This window comes from Aquarana catesbeiana, linkage group LG04 (assembly GCF_042186555.1).
Source record: "Aquarana catesbeiana isolate 2022-GZ linkage group LG04, ASM4218655v1, whole genome shotgun sequence".
Classification (NCBI taxonomy): Eukaryota; Metazoa; Chordata; class Amphibia; order Anura; family Ranidae; genus Aquarana; species Aquarana catesbeiana.
In genome coordinates this window covers 44523801-44540115 of record NC_133327.1, presented here as the reverse complement: position 1 = coordinate 44540115, position 16315 = coordinate 44523801, and the positions used below count along the sequence as shown (strand labels likewise).

The 16315-nt window shown below is 45.1% G+C and overlaps 1 protein-coding gene across 1 annotated transcript; it reads right to left on the bottom strand.

The window, feature by feature from the left end:
• Nucleotides 1-303: 303 nt before the first annotated feature.
• NEIL2 (nei like DNA glycosylase 2) lies at nucleotides 304-12697 on the bottom strand. Its single transcript, XM_073625140.1, has 4 exons — nucleotides 12541-12697; nucleotides 9663-9949; nucleotides 3660-3856; nucleotides 304-1854 (listed from the first exon to the last, which is right to left on the bottom strand). Exons 1-4 carry the CDS (start codon nucleotides 12676-12678, stop codon nucleotides 1541-1543), a joined length of 936 nt encoding a protein of 311 aa, XP_073481241.1. The 5' UTR covers nucleotides 12679-12697; the 3' UTR covers nucleotides 304-1540.
• Between the last annotated feature and the right edge of the window lie 3618 nt (nucleotides 12698-16315).

Here is a 16315-nt window from a genome sequence, read left to right as displayed (position 1 = left end):
GGTAGCCAAAGAATACAGTTGTCAGATACCACAGCTGTGCTATGGGACAGGGTCAGAGACTACAGCAGTGCTACAAAAGATGGTCAGAGCCCGAAGGAAGAGTGCTACAGGGGTTGTGGAGAGAATGTACCATGCTTCAGGAGACAGTCATGGACAATACATGAGGCGTTTATGGATCACAACTATCACAGTCCCCTTAAAAATTAACAATTCTACATTTGCGTGCTCTTCCACCCTTATTAAAAAGTTTCAGGGATGGACAGCACAGAAAAAAGTATCAGGACTAAAAAAAAAAAAAAAAAAAAAAAAAAGTGAATAAGCCATTTAACTAAAATAATCTAGGTTAAATATGCTTTCCTTCACTGACCTGAGTAAGAACCTAGGTAAGAAAGCCACAGACTATTGTCTCCAGGGGCTCTGAGAGCCATACAATAAAGTGCCAAAGGGATGCAGATTTGGCACCAGAAAATAAAAAGTATAAATTTCATCTCAGACCCATAGGTGATTTACTCCAGGGCAGGCTGCACCATCTCCAGACTCCAGACTGGTTTCTGGCATGTAGGACAACACTGGGTCCTTCTCTACAGCCCACATGTTCGGCCAACGGCTTCTGACTACTTGATGGCCATTCTCACATTGCTCCTTCATCTATATGTGTGAAGGAAATAAATTAAACTATTTAACTAACAAAACTCAGGCTAATGAATACTTTTTCTTCACTCGCCTAAGAACCTAGGTAGCAAAAACACTGACTATTATCTACAAGGGTCCTGAGGGCTGAACAATAAGTGCCAAAGTGTTGCAGGTTGGGCACCAAGGAGTTAAAGTGTAAGGCAGCCCACAGACCATTCAATTTTCTTACCTTCCACCAAGGGTGGAAGGAAAGAAAATGTATTCCTCCATCAACACATTCAGTGATGAGATGGGGGAATGTCTCCTGCAGTGCTATGGTGTTCTGCCGGCAGGGGGACGCAGGGACCCTTTCCGGGTCGCAGAACACAATGATTACTGCTAGCAGGTATAGCCACTGTCAGTAATCGCATGCAACAAATCCCAACAGACTAGTTGTATCCAAGTCAATCAACGGATCCACTTTGGTAAAATTAGCCTGCCCATACATTGATCGAAATTCGTCAAGTCCCTACTGAACCAGCCAAATTTGGATCCATGTATGGCTTAGGTTTCATCTCCGACCCATGAGTGATTTACTCCAAGGCAGGCTGCACAACATCTCATAACTTGACCAGTTTCTGGCATGTAGGGCAACACCAGGTCCGCCTCCACAGTCCATATAATGGGCCTACAGTCTCTTTGACTACTTGATGGCCATTTTCACATTGCTTCTTCAAATAGATGTGTGAAAGACATAAAACTACAATGACAATTTTTTTTCTTCACTGGCCTGAGTAAGAACCTAGGTAAGAAAAACACAGACTATTGTCTTCAAGGGCCCTAAGGGCTGTACAATAAGTGCCAAAGGGGGTGCAGATCTGGCACCAGGGAGATAAAGTGAAAGTTTCATCTCGGACACAAGGGCGATTTACTCCAGTGCAGGCTGCACGGTATCTCCAGACTTGACCAGTTTCTGGCATATAGGACAATACCAGGTCAGCCTCTTCAGCCCATATGTTGGGCCAATGGCCTCTTTGACCACTTGATGGCCATTTTCACATTGCTCCTTCATGTAGATGTGGTAGTGCAGTGCTTTCCTCTTCATCTTGTCATTCAGCCAGTCAGCAGTAAAGGTTACAGCATAGTCTATTAGAGCAACCAGGGTCTCCACAGGAAGAACAGAACCCAGTGATAGAGGATGGACACGTGCCAAGTATAGAATTTCATTCTTAATAATGTTACCTGGATAGAGCAATTTAAAAATGAGAGTATAAACTATTTAATATAACCCTACAAGACAAGATATACCATAGAATGCCTAAATGTAATTAATAAGGATTACAGAACTTTCAATGTAGTGCTGTAGCTACAGGCTTGGACCTGCCTTACCTACTCTGGGCTACCCTACCATGGACATCGGGGATGCCAAGCGGCTCAGTACACACCTGCTCATTTATCAGACATTGAATCAAGTATCATATTCCATGCAATAATCGGGTCATTGATCTCAACTTCCATATGTAGAGTGAAGGTGGATTGGAACCAGGGAACCTTTGACCTGAAGGACAAATACAACTCAAGTGGCCTGTTCATAGTAGCAACATATTTACGTGGGCTAGAGAAAGTGTACTTCATTGGTACCTCACCGATAGGTCAGCATGGTGAAAAGAAGGTGAAGGAGGGTTCCTAAAGGACATGGTTTATTGTGACACACTTTTCCACATCTTCCAGCATCAGCTTCTTTGTGGATTTTCGCATTCGGTCACATGACACCTCAGAGCTGCAAAGAAGTTGGTATTAAAAGAGTTCCTACTGCCAGACACGGATTTGAATGGGGGAAAAGTACCTATATTGAAGCCCATCATGTGTCAATGGCTGCAAAGGCATCTTCTAAATGCAGGAAGTTATTATAGATCCAGTACCCAGGTGCTCAAAGTTGGTCCTGGAAGACTTCCTTCTGTCAAGCACAGATTGTAGGTTTGAAAAAAAAAAAAAAAAAAAAAGCGCAGGTACCTATATAAAGCCCACCATGTGTCAGCGAATGCAGATCTTGCTCTAAAGTGTCTGAATCTGAAGATTCCCCACTCAGGGCCAGCAGCCCAATATTTCTTAGCATGATTGGTCCAGGGGCAAATGCCCCTGTCTATTCTGCCCTGTCCTTTCCTGAAGGGGGCCTTCAAAATGCAGGAAGCCATAATGGATCTAGTGCCCATGTGACCTCAGCTCTACTGTGGCATGTGACCTTTGCTGACAACTTTGCCAAACTATACTGACTTTCAGGAGCTCTCAAGTTTTTATTCCAATTTATACATCCATAATCTAACCATAACCAATTATTAACCAATTTTTTTTTTTTTGAAAAGGAAATAAGTCTTTTTTTTTTTTTAAATTATAAATTTGTCAAGGAGATCAGCAAGATACAAATTACCTTTACGTGGGTTTATTGTTTTAAAAACATTCTATGTATATTTTGTAATTGTATGTACATAGGAGCAGTTATACAGTGTGTACCGTTGCTTCTCGCTCACGGGCGTACTACAGCATACACCCCTGTGAGGGCCACGTTTACCTGCATGGGGATGCATAGGTGTTATGTGCATCCCTGTGCAGGCAAATCAGTTTATGGCAATTGGAATGCAGCTGTGCACCAACACCGGCACTGTTGGGAGCAGCGGCTGTGTCTATGCAGCATCCCAAATGACATGAATGGGACTGCCATTACTGAGTATTTGTTGTTGCTAATTTATCTCTGCCTCTACCAGCAGATCTAAATCTCTATAATTTAATACAATTTTTTTTTAACCCCTGGTGGGAAAGAAAAACACACACGTTGGCTTAAAAAGAACAAAAAAAAAAAAAAATGAATAAAAATTTAGTTGTGAAATAGAGTGCTATAACACAATATTATTGAAGTATCATGGTAAAGTAGTCACTCGTGCTAATGGAAAGTTACTTGGCTTAGTACTACTATACAAATCTGACTTTTATTCATGAAGGGGTGTGGTAACTTTAGCAGAGGAGAGCATCCTTGAACAAATTATCCTTACCTACTCCAGAGAAGACTGATTGATCCATTAGGGTGATGCAGACGGGTCTGGGATGGGAGAGGGCACAAAGGGCCTTTTCCTTATCAAATTCTGGACACAAGATATCAGAAGTCGGCTCCACAAACGGACATGAGCACCATGTCATTCGGCAATTGTAGAAAACCAAGAATCCCCCGCCATCAAAGTGGACAATTAACCTAGTAAAAATGTACACACATCAGAAAAAAAAAAAAAAAAAAAGACAGTATCATACACATCAAAGTGAACCTGTCCTGGCTTAAAATGTTTCCTAGGCCTCATTCACACGGCAGTATACTTTCAGGTTCACTCATGTGCCACATGGTTCTCAAACAGAGACGAGCACCTGTGTCTGTGCAATCTCTGCATTCCCATAGACATGAATGGGCTGCCTGCACACAGCACCTAGTAATTCCAGCCACTTACAAAGGACATCCCAACATGCAAAAAATAATTTCAGGGAAGTGGACGTGGCCTTAGCTGTGCTACATATTGAGCGTGGCTTAAATGGGGTGTGGTTTTATAGAGTCTGAGATGACTTGCATAGTGCAGAATGTAGTACTGTTAAATAGGGAATGTACAGTGCGGAGTGTATGGCGGTGGGTAGTATGTGCAGGAGAGGAGTGCGGAGGTGTAGTTGGGTATAATGTGCAAGTGAGGCGTGTACAGTGGTGAGTAGTATGTGCAGGATGGTGTCAGTAGTTCTTTATTTTTATTCATTTTTTTTTTTACAATTTATTTTTTTATTTCTTGTTTTTCACAATGATTGGGGGTGGGGGTAGTGGACGGTGTCAGTAGTTTTTTGTTATTATTTTCTCTATTATTTTTTACAATTTTGTTGTTTATTATTCTCTTTAAATATTTTTTCACAGTGCTTCTGGGGAAGGGGTGGGGAGTATGTGGCAGTGATGGTGTCAGTAGTTTTTATTTTTACATATTGTTTTTTTTTTTTAACATTTTTTTTTTTTTATGCTTTTTGGGGGGGAGGGGATTGGGGCAGTGGACAGTGTTGGTAAGGCAGGGGGTGGTGTCAGTAGCTTTTTATTTTATATATTTTTTAATTGTTTATAATTTTTGATTACAATTTAATTTTTTTATATTTTTTGCATTTTTTTTTAATCAATCCTGTTTGGGGGGGCTTTGTTAAGATATCAGGGGTCTAAATAGAACACTGACATCTCGCCTTTGAGACAGAGAAAGGAGCTGAGGACACAGATTCTCCAGTCCCTTTCTCAGCATTGAAGATGAATGGACAGAAGACAGAGGCTCCTGTCCATTCATAAACTGAGCAGAGTAACACACAGGTTACTCCGCTCAGTTTTCACAGGACACAGGAACGATCTCGCTCACTGTGTCCAATTCAGAAAAGGAAGGGGCTGGTAAATGACCGGTCCCTTCCTCCGCTCTCCATCCTGACAGATTCCCACAGTCGGCTGGAGAGGAGAGAAGGGAAGCCGGCTGTGGGGGCAGAGAGGGGCGGAGGAGAAGGACAGGGAAGCAGAGAAGAACAGAGGGGGCAAGAAGGACACGGAGGGGGGCTGGAGGAGGAGGAGGATACAGGGAACAGCCGGGAATGATCGGTGCAGCAGGAGGGACAGCTGTGATCACCGATCTCTCTGTATAGCTTTTTAGCCATCAGCCATGGGAGGGAGAGAAGGAGAAGCGGATGTCAGCTATACAGGGAGATCGATGTTCACAGCTGTCCCTCCTGCTGCACCGATCATCCCCAACTGTGAACCAGGGGACCATCCAGGATCAGCCCCACAGATATTGGGCAGCACTTACGGGTGTCCGGGAGCCGCCCCCGAAATGCGGGAGGCTCCCGCAGCTCGCGGGAGACTTTGGGATGTCTGACTTAGACACGGCCCATTCACAGACTGTGTGGGCTATTTACTAAAGGCAAATCCACTTTGCACTACAAGTGCACTTGGAAGTGCAGTCGCTGTAGATCTGAGGGCATGCAAGGAAAGACATGCAAGGAAAATAAAAAACAGCATTTTGCTGGATGCTGGGGAGTGAATAGGACTATAGATTTCACTGGTGATATAATTACTCGGGAGTGATCGGTGTGTACTTGAGTGCAAATCTCACTAGTAACATGGATTATTGGGGAGTGAGCCGTGTCTAACAGACTACAGAGCTCCCATTCCATGGATACTAGGGAGAGAGCTGTGTGCACCAGACTGCAGATCTCACTGGTGACCTGGATACTGGGGAGTGAGCTGTGTGTACTAGAGTGCAGATCTCACTGGTGACCTGGATACTGGGGAGTGAGCTGTGTGCACCAGACTGCAGATATCACTGGGGATTCGGAGCGAGCTCATGATACTGGCGTGCAGATGTGTATAACCAAGGATTGGCGCCCTATATAAATAAAAAATGGTGAACAGGAATGTAGCTGCCCCTTTAAAAGGTGAAATGATCACCTGAGAGTAATATGTGTATCTAATGAAGGAAGTGGTGCTTACTGTGTTCCTATAGTGATTAGTTAAATTATAAAAAGCAATGTCAATAGTGTGCAACACTGAACATGGATCACAAAACAAATATCAGATTGCAAGCATAAAAGTCAGTTTGTGATAATAGTCCCAAAACCAAAACAAGTTGCTCCTAAATAGGCGACTTGTAGTTCTTCCACGGGTGCTCAATGGGAAGGTGGCAACTCACCAGAGGTGTTTGACCCCTTTTTGCAGGATGGTCAAAATGCACGTTTGGAAAACCTGATTGGTTCCACTGCCAACACCACTCGAATGGTCCCTCAGGATAGGATGTATAAAAATGACTCTACCAGAAGACATAGATGAAAGTCTCATGATGTAGTATATTGATTTGTTAATATAAAAGCAATAAGGTAGTGACTGCATTCACATGTGAGTGTGCCTGTCCCAGCACTAGGTGTTTGCAGCATGTGTAAATATGGCTATTCAAAGATATCATTGCGGCATGGACATTGGGCAGTGTATACTTCATTAAAAAGGTCATTGGTGCATGAATACTGGGGAATAGGGATGAGCGGAACACCCCCCTGTTCGGTTCGCACCAGAACATGCGAACAGGAAAAAAATTTGTTCGAACACGCGAACACTGTTAAAGTCTATGGGACACGAACATGAATAATCAAAAGTGCTAATTTTAAAAGCTTATATGCAAGTTATTGTCATAAAAAGTGTTTGGGGGCCCGGGTCCTGCCCCAGGGGACATGGATCAGTGCAAAAAAAAGTTTTAAAAATGGCCGTTTTTTTTGGGAGCAGTGATTTTAATAATGCTTAAAGTGAAACAATAAAAGTGTAATATCCCTTAAAATTTCATACCTGGGGGGTGTCTAGTATGCCTGTAAAGGGCGCATGTTTCCCGTGTTTAGAACAGTCTGACAGCAAAATGACATTTCAAAAGGAAAAAAAAGTCATTTAAAACTACTTGCGGCTATCAATGCATTGCCGGTCCGACAATACACATAGAAGTTCATTGATCAAAATGGCATGGGAAACCCACAGGGGAACCCCGAACCAAAATTAAAAAAAAACAAAAAAAAACACACACACACACAACGTGGGGGGGTCCCCCTAAATTTCATACCAGACCCTTCAGGTTTGGTATGGATATTAAGGGGAACCCCGCGTCAAAATAAAAAATAAAAAAAAAGGCGTGGGTCCCCCCAAAAATCCATACCAGACCCTTTTCCGAGCACGCAACCTGGCAGGCCACAGGAAAAGAGGGGGGGGGGGGATGAGAGAGCGCCCCCCCTCCTGAACCGTACCAGGCCACATGCCCTCAACATTGGGAGGGTGCTTGGGGGTAGCCCCCCAAAAACACCTTGTCCCCATGTTGATGAGGACAAGGGCCTCATCCCCACAACCCTGGCCGGTGGTTGTGGGGGTCTGCGGGCGGGGGGCTTATCAGAATCTGGAAGCCCCCTTTAACAAGGGGACCCCCAGATCCCGGCCCTCCCCCCTGTGTGAAATGGTAAGGGGGTACCCCTACCATTTCACTAAAAAACTGTCAAAAATGACAAGAGACAGTTTGACAATTCCTTTATTTAAATGCTTCTTCTTTCTTCTATCGTCTATCTTCCTTCGGTTTCTTCTCCTCGGGCCGCTCCGCATCCATGGCATGGAGGGAGGCTCCCGCTCTTCTCTTCATCTTCTTCTTCTCCAGGCCGCTCCGCATCCAAAGGTGGCATGGAGGGAGGCTCCCGCTGTGCGACGCTTCTCCTCTTCTGACAGTTCTTAAATAACGGGGGGTGGGGCCACCTGGTGACCCTGTCCCCCTCTGACGCACGGTGACTTGACGGGACTTCCCTGTGGCGTCACGGGGAATGCCACAGGGAAGTCCCGTCATGTCCCTGTGCATCAGAGGGGGGCGGGGTCACCGGGTGGCCCCGCCACCCCGTTATTTAAGAACCGTCAGAAGAGGAGAAGCGTCGCACAGCGGGAGCCTCCCTCTGTGCCACAATGGATGCGGAGCGGCCCGGAGAAGAAGATGAAGAAGAGAAGAAGATGAAGAGAAGAGCGGGAGCCTCCCTCTATGCCATGGATGCGGAGCGGCCCGAGGAGAAGGGAAGAAGACGCCGCGGAGGAGATGCTGGACGAGAACACCAGAGGAAGAACCAGAAGAACATGGAGGAAGAAACCGAAGGAAGATAGAAGATAGAAGAAAGAAGAAAGAAGAAGCATTTAAATAAAGGAATTGTCAAAAACTGTCTCGTCATCTTTATTTTTTGACAGTTTTTTAGTGAAATGGTAGGGGTACTTTTGTACCCCCTTACCATTTCACACGGGGGGGGGGGGCGGGATCTGGGGACCCCCCCCGCCCGCAGACCCCCCCAACCACCGGCCAGGGTTGTGGGGATGAGGCCCTTGTCCTCATCAACATGGGGACAAGATGTTTTGGGGGGCTACCCCAAAGCACCTTCCCAATGTTGAGGGCATGTGCCTGGTACGGTTCGGGGGGGGGGGGGGGCGCGCTCTCTCGCCCCCCCCTCTTTTCCTGCGGCCTGCCAGGTTGCGTGCTCGGATAAGGGTCTGGTATGGATTTTTGGGGGGACCCCACGTCATTTTTTTTTTTTTATTTTGGTTCGGGGTTCCCCTGTGGGGAATTCCCATGCCATTTTTATCAATGAATTTCTATGTGTATTGTCGGACCGGCAATGCATTAATAGCCGCGAGTAGTTTTAAATGACTTTTTTTCCTTTGAAATGTCATTTTGCTGTCAGACTGTTCTAAACACAGGAAACATGCGCCCCTTTACAGGCATACTATAGACACCCCCCAGCTACGAAATTTAAAAGGGATATTACACTTTCAATGTTTCACTTTAAGCATTATTAAAATCACTGCTCCCGAAAAAAAACGTCCATTTTTAAAACTTTTTTTTTGCATTAATACATGTCCCCTGGGGCAGGACCCAGGTCCCCAAACACTTTTTATGACAATACCATGCATATAAGCCTCTAAAATTAGCACTTTTGATTTCTCCCATAGACTTTTAAAGGGTGTTCCGCGGCATTCGAACTTGCCGCGAACACCCCAAATTGTTCGCTGAACTTGCGAACAGCCGATGTTCGAGTCGAACATGAGTTCGACTCGAACTCGAAGCTCATCCCTACTGGGGAATGAGTTGTGCATTTTGGAATGCAGATCTCACTGCTGCATGGACACTGGGGAGTAAGCTGTCTGTACTGGAGCACAGATCTCATTGGTGCATGGATACTGGAGAGTGAGCTGTGTGTACTGGAGTGCAGATTTCATTGGTGCATGGATAATGGGGAGAGAGCTGTGTGTACTGGAGTGCAGATCTCACTGGTGTATGGACACTGGGGAGTGAGCTGTGTGTACTGGAGTGCAGATCTTACTGGTGTATGGACACTGGGGAGTGGGCTGTGTGTACTGAAGAATTACAAGAGCTTTGTCTCTGCATATAAAAATTACTTGTCTGTGTCTTCCAATCCCTGGTCCTGTGTACTCAAAGCAGCAGAATAAATGTTACCTGGGAGTGGGGTCTTTCCAGTCTCCTTTCTTGTTTCCACTTCTAGCACGGGATAACTCGTTGGCTCTCACACTTCCATACAGACCAAAGTGAAAGCGCAGCCACTTGCGCACCAGGGTCTCCTCGCTTGTCCCGGGTGTGCTCTGGTCTCTAGGAGCTGAGGAGGGCTCACTTATCAATGAACAGTCTCCCTCTGACTTCCCATTATCCTGCGTACTCACATTATCCGCCTTCTCTTGTTTATTCATACGGCAACCAAACGCTAGGTATAAATTCTTCCCATGAACCTAAAATGAGGAAACAATGGGTGGTAAAAACGAAAGCATACATTTTACTAAACTGAATAAAAAATACTACATTTAAAGTGGAGTTTCGCCTAAAAGTGGAATTTCCGCTGATCTAATCCCCCCACCCCTCCGGTGCTGCATTTGGCACCTTTTTGAAGGGAGGTGGGAGCGGGTAGGTACCCGTTTTTTTTACAGGTACCTTGTCCCCACTTCCGGGAGACTGGGCTGCAGCGAATTACATCAGCAGCTCACCCCCCTACTCCTCCTTCCTCCCGGGCCAGTGAGAGAGCGCAGAGCGCATGCGCAGTAGGGACCCGGCCGTGAAGCCGAAGGGCTACACTGACGGGTTCCCTTACCTGCAATGGCGGCGGCAACACTCAACCAGCCAACGTAAACATCGCCTGTGGTGCAGACATCGCTGGACTCCAGGACAGGTAAGTGTCCTAATGTTAAAAGTCAGCAGCTACAGTATGCCCTACATGGATGTGCACTCACCCCTACATGTTGACCACCCATTTCTAGTGTGGTCTCTCCAGCGTGTGGGGATACCCCTGCAGAAGTCTGTTGGCTGACGTCTCATGCAGAAGAAAACCTCATATAGAGGGATGGAAATGACAAAAGAAGATCCTCATTGCACAATGCCATTACTAACGACTTTTTTTTTTTTTTTTTTTTTTAACCAAAAAAACACAATGGAATATTTCCACTCACATTTGAAAGTGCCTATAGTCCTGGCACCCGGCGTGTTTAGCAGGTGATTATTGGATAATTGGCCCACTCATGGGTGTCTTTCACCCATGGGGTATCCCCACACGCTGGAGAGACCACACTAGAGATAGGTGGTCAACATCTAGGGGTGAGTGCACATCCATGTAGGGCACCCAGTCTGAGCACATCTGCACATAGATAAGTCATTTAAGCACGAGCACTTTATATTATCACCTATTGGGACTGTATCAGATATATATGCGTGTATATAAATTTTGTCGACACTAAGCGCAGCAAATTGTTTATAGAAGTATAAGGGGGATCAGCACACCGAAGGTTTTTTACCTTAATGCAGATAATTGCACAAACAAGTGTAGCGCTAGAGATTTTGCAAGCTTATGATATAACGTATATATAAGAATATGAAAAAAAAGAAAAGAAAATAAGTCTATGTCAGTCCACAGTGTGCAAAAATACAGTCTCTGGTGATCTTCAGATATCACTTCAAATACGGAAAAATGTTGCTAATCCAAAGGGTACATGCAATTTCTTAATCACCACGTGGATAACTCATGCAGAAAATGGAGTGTGATGGACCCTCCACATAGAAAGAGTGAAGGCTTACCAGAGGGATTGAACTCATAAGAACATACGTTCGATGAGTCAATCAAGCTTGTATCACCAACAGGTAATAAAAAGGAAGGACCTCCCGAGCAGAACTCCAAACGTATCCAGAACCGTGAGAGAACCCTCTTTATAGTGGATGGCAAACCTTCCAATGGATCATCTCAGAGGAATAGCCCATATGAAATAAAAAGGGGCCACATAGCAGAATACCGTTTGTAAAACTAATTTATTAAAACAAGTAAACAACTTACATTTCTGTAGTAAAAAAGCGCTTCAAGTAAAATTATGGCAGGCAGTGGAGTCTCCCGACGCGTTTCGTCTTACAAGACTTCATCTGGGGTACCTCTGGTAAGCCTTCACTCTTTCCGTGTGGAGGGTCCATCACACTCAATTTTCTGCATGAGTTATCCACGTGGTGATTAAGAAATTGCATGTACCCTTTGGATTAGCAACATTTTTCCGTATTTGAAGTGATATCTGAAGATCACCAGAGACTGTATTTTTGCACACTGTGGACTGACATAGACTTAATTTCTTTTATTTTTTTTCATATTCTTATATATACGTTATATCATAAGCTTGCAAAATCTCTAGCGCTACACTTGTTTGTGCACTTGTAACTTTAGACAAAATCCTTATTTGTTGTGTGAGCTGCTGATGTGTTGGGTAAGCGCAGGGTTAAACTTTTCTCTCAAATGCAGATAATGCATCAAGAAAAAAAAAAAAAAAATATATATAATAATAATAAAAAAAATAAAAGAAACACACACACAGCTTTAGAACCACTTTAAAGTGGAACTTTAGTCGGTATAGCTACGTAAAACATTAAAAATAAGTGCCTAAAATGTTTAGAATCCAGTAATACACTCTCTCACCCCACTCTGTTGCAACATGCTCAGTTGCTCTCCATTTTTACGCATTTTTTAGGCACTGCTGAATTTGTATAGACCGATCTGCTGACGGCCTTAAAGCAGATTTAAACCCTCCTGTCCTATGATCCTATGATTTACTGCTGTTCGGGTGCTCTTGGCTTCAGCAAAATAGCAGTCTCCAGCAAGAAGAAAAAGGCGCAATGCTGGAGGCAATTTACAGCACACACTCATTTTGGTAGCATAATTATTAATGTGGAATATATGTTCCTTGCTAAAGAATATTTTTTTATAAAGCTATGGGCAACGTTCTGCTTGAAGTTAAATCTACAAGCAAACAAGTCCAGATACTTTGGCTGGTGATTTGTGATCTTTAGGTTCAGTTACCTGGCGATCTTGGAACTGCTGTCCCATCAAGTCTTGAAGAAGAATCTGTTTTGTGCTGCCACCAACCTTTGTCACCTGCTGGCCCACAAAAGGCGAGGTCACGGAGCAGAACTTCCTCACAGTGGGACCTTCTGGCATGTTTTCTCAACTCCTATACGAACCTGGAAAGTCATTTAATTGAATATACATGGAGTTGACTTAGTCCAAGTGAAGTCACAGAATTAGATTTACAGTCACACATTATACTTTACTATCGCCCTCCATTTTCATAGTTTTTCTTCCACTTTCCTGTTACAGCAGTTGAAACTGACCTGACCTGAACTCAAGAGGCTATGCTCAAAAAAAAATGCAGGCAGAAGGCAAGGCACTAGCCACAAGTTTCACTTGTTGACTCCCTAAAGATTATATATCCCACTACGGACTTACCATGCCTGGATCCAAAAAGGTACGCTTTAGGAAGGCAGCCATATTGGTAGAGGCAGGGCTTTGCTTCCTCATGTAAGAGGTTTGTAGACAGGCTGGAAGCTGTACACAGTTAGACAGCAGCCGGCCAAGGCTGGGGAAAGGGTTAAGTGTTTCTTGCTTTCTTCCCAGGTTTTTGGTCCTGGCCAGCCCACCTGTGCTATAAAAAAAAAAAGAAAAAGGGGGACAGCTGAGGTCCAAAGAGGTGGGCTGCAGTGGGTCCAAGAGATCCAGGATCACCTGTGAGAGGTAACAGAGGTACGTTGGACTGGTGGAGTGGGTACGTCCCTTCTAATGCAGCATAAAGTTACAGTGTGTAGTGACCTGGGACAAGTCGCTTTTCAGAGGAACACTGCACTTCATTACTGCACATAGTGAAAGCTCATCTCCAAGTCGGGGAACTGCACTAATGTTAGGCTTTTCACATGACTGCAGTCTCCATCTGGTCCTGGGTATTCATGAGCGCACTCTATGTGAAAGGTACCCCTGCGTGCACAGGCGCAGATGACCCCGTCCACCAATAGGTGTTCCCCTGATGAATGATGATGAGTGAATATTCAAGAAGCAACAGGAAAGGTGGAGGAAGCAGAAATCCACAGAATGGATGAAACCAGGGCCGTCTTTAATATTGATAGGACCCTGGGCAAAAATTTTCTTGCCCCCCTCCCCCCTCCTCCATGCAGTTTCGCTCTCCACCTGCTCCAAGACATACAATAAATAGCAGCTAGACTCAAAATCAGTTTACTGAAACAGATCAGGCAGCGATTACGATTGGTTGCCAGAGGTTACAGTGTATCATTAACGCTCACTGACTGGTTGCTAGAGGTTACAGCACACATTATGGCTCACTGATTAGTTGCTAGGGGTTAAAAGCACATCATCTCCTCACTGCCTGCTCACCACGGACTGGTGAGGTGAGGGGACCCATTAATAGACAGAAAACTCCTAGGGATCCTGGGACCCCAGGGATCAGTGGCAGTGCTGGGGGGAGGGGAGGGTGTGATCAATGACAATGCTGATTTTTTTTTTTTACCAACTACCAATATAAAAAGGAGTTTCAACACTGGCCACCAATGTAATAGGGGTTTACACTGACCACTAATGTAATAGAAGCATTCACAGTAACCACCAATGTAAGGAGGGATTTACACTGACCACCAATGTAAGGGGGACATTCACACTGGCCACTAATGTGAATGAAATGATTCTACACCAAGCACCAATGTAATGAGAAGATTTACACTGACCACCAATGTAACTGAGACATTTAGCCTGCGTTCACATTTGTGTGTGTCGGGAACGCATGCAAAATCACTTTACTGACACCACAGAAATGTGCTGCCCTTTAGCAGATACACAATTAATTGTTAATGACACCCTCACACATCTGCTGACATGTGCCTTGGCACATGTGATTTTAAAAAAGGGTTTGGGACTTTCTTCCGCATTTGTAGCGCATAGAGCAGGCCATTGAAATGAATGGGCTGCCCTACACGCAACCGTCATCTTTACCCACCCTGGCAGTACACCTTTGCACCCCAAACCTCCCCCATCCTCTCCACTACAATCCCCCTCCCCTTTAACTCTACCTGCCTCCTCTGCTCATCTTTGCACTCACCTTCCTTACCTCCATACATCCCCTCCTTGCTCACCTGTGCACCCCAAACTGTAATTCCTTCTCTGCCTACCTCTGCACACCCCACACTACCCTCCCCCACTTATTTGCTTAACAGGCTTATGTTAGGCTTAATGACCACAGTTGTAAAGGGACATGCTTGAAAGTCTTCCCTACCTCCCCAGTGGGCAGCATTCAGCATAGGTGATGGTGTATATGACCTCAGGGGGGCATGATATACATATGAATACTGCCTCTATTTACATAAGAATGCAGCCGGGCCGCTTCCATTTACATTTTAATGCCGGTGTTCTGCTGAGAAAGTTCAGCTGATAAGTTCCCCCTCTACTGCGCAGGCGCTGTGGAAGTGGAATAGCTGAAAATCAGCTGTACAAGGCGCCTGTAAGTGGGCCCCTCGCGGGCTCGCTTCGCTCGCCACGCTTCGGGCACGGCATCGCTTCGCTCGCCTTTTTTAGATTCCCCCTCTAGGTCCACTTGGATGGTAGGGAAGGAACCTGGACCCAGAGCGCAGGCGCCGTGTACAGCTGATTGTCGATCTTGAGCTTCGGATATCTCCGGCGGCTGTTAGTAGTTCGGACTGCGCAGGCGCTGCGCCTGCGCAGTACAGGGGGGGAACTTATCCGCCGAAGGAACTTATTCGGCAAGACACCGGCATTTACATGTAAACACAGGGTCTGCAGGTGAGTTATCCGTACACAATAGGGCAGAGCTGGGCAGCATTAGTAACAGAACTTCACACTGAGATATAAGGACACAGCACAGGACTAAAACCTCAAGGGATGAGGGAATTTAAACGGGGATAGTTGCCAAGTTTGAGGCAGCTGCTTTGGGCCCCACAACAATGACAGGGCCCAGGGCAGCTGCCCCTTTTGCACCGCCTTAAAGATAGTCCTGGATGAAACAGCAGCAGGGAGATCCTCAGGTACAGTTCCCTCTCCAACAAGGAGAACAATGAGCAGCACAGTATTAACATCACATCTCAATCCAAATCTAGCAGTCAGAGTGCCTTAGATCATCTCGAATGGCAGATACACAGCAATCAGGCTCAAGGCACAGGAACTGCAAAAGTTCATGAAAAAGGGTAAACTTTTTTATGGCCCTGTTTAGGCACAATTAAAATTTTTAGATGAATCCTATAAAATAGCAACTATTTACATTTTTGAAGCCAGTCCCAATTACAGTCTTGTTCCACCACATATGTATGGTGTAAACAGGACACCTAGAAAACAACTGTTCTCTGTTCAAACCACACATATGGTATGCAGAAAAATGCAGCTCAAGAGACATGGCGTGAACAGACCCTAAATATGACTGTGCAGTCCAACAGGTGTCAGAGTTGGACCCAGTGCATTCAGTAATCAGCACAGTAATAGAACTGGTTAGACATGCCTCCTCTCTTCCTTTGTGATTAGGGGGTGTGGCTGTTACTCAGCTCTGCCAGCAAAGAACACTGCAGGGGGAGAGCAGGAAAGAGCATTAAAAGAAAAAAAACTGTCCTCTACATTTAAATCTTCCAAATGTGTCACCCAGAGAGAGACAACCATTAAAATTCTCATGTTCTGGTACAGAACACCCGATGTAATTCATAAGTATGACCCTTCAGTCTCGCAACATTGTTGGCGATGTGGAACTGAAATAGGCTCACTGTTCCACATTTTTTGGCAGTGTCCTTTGATT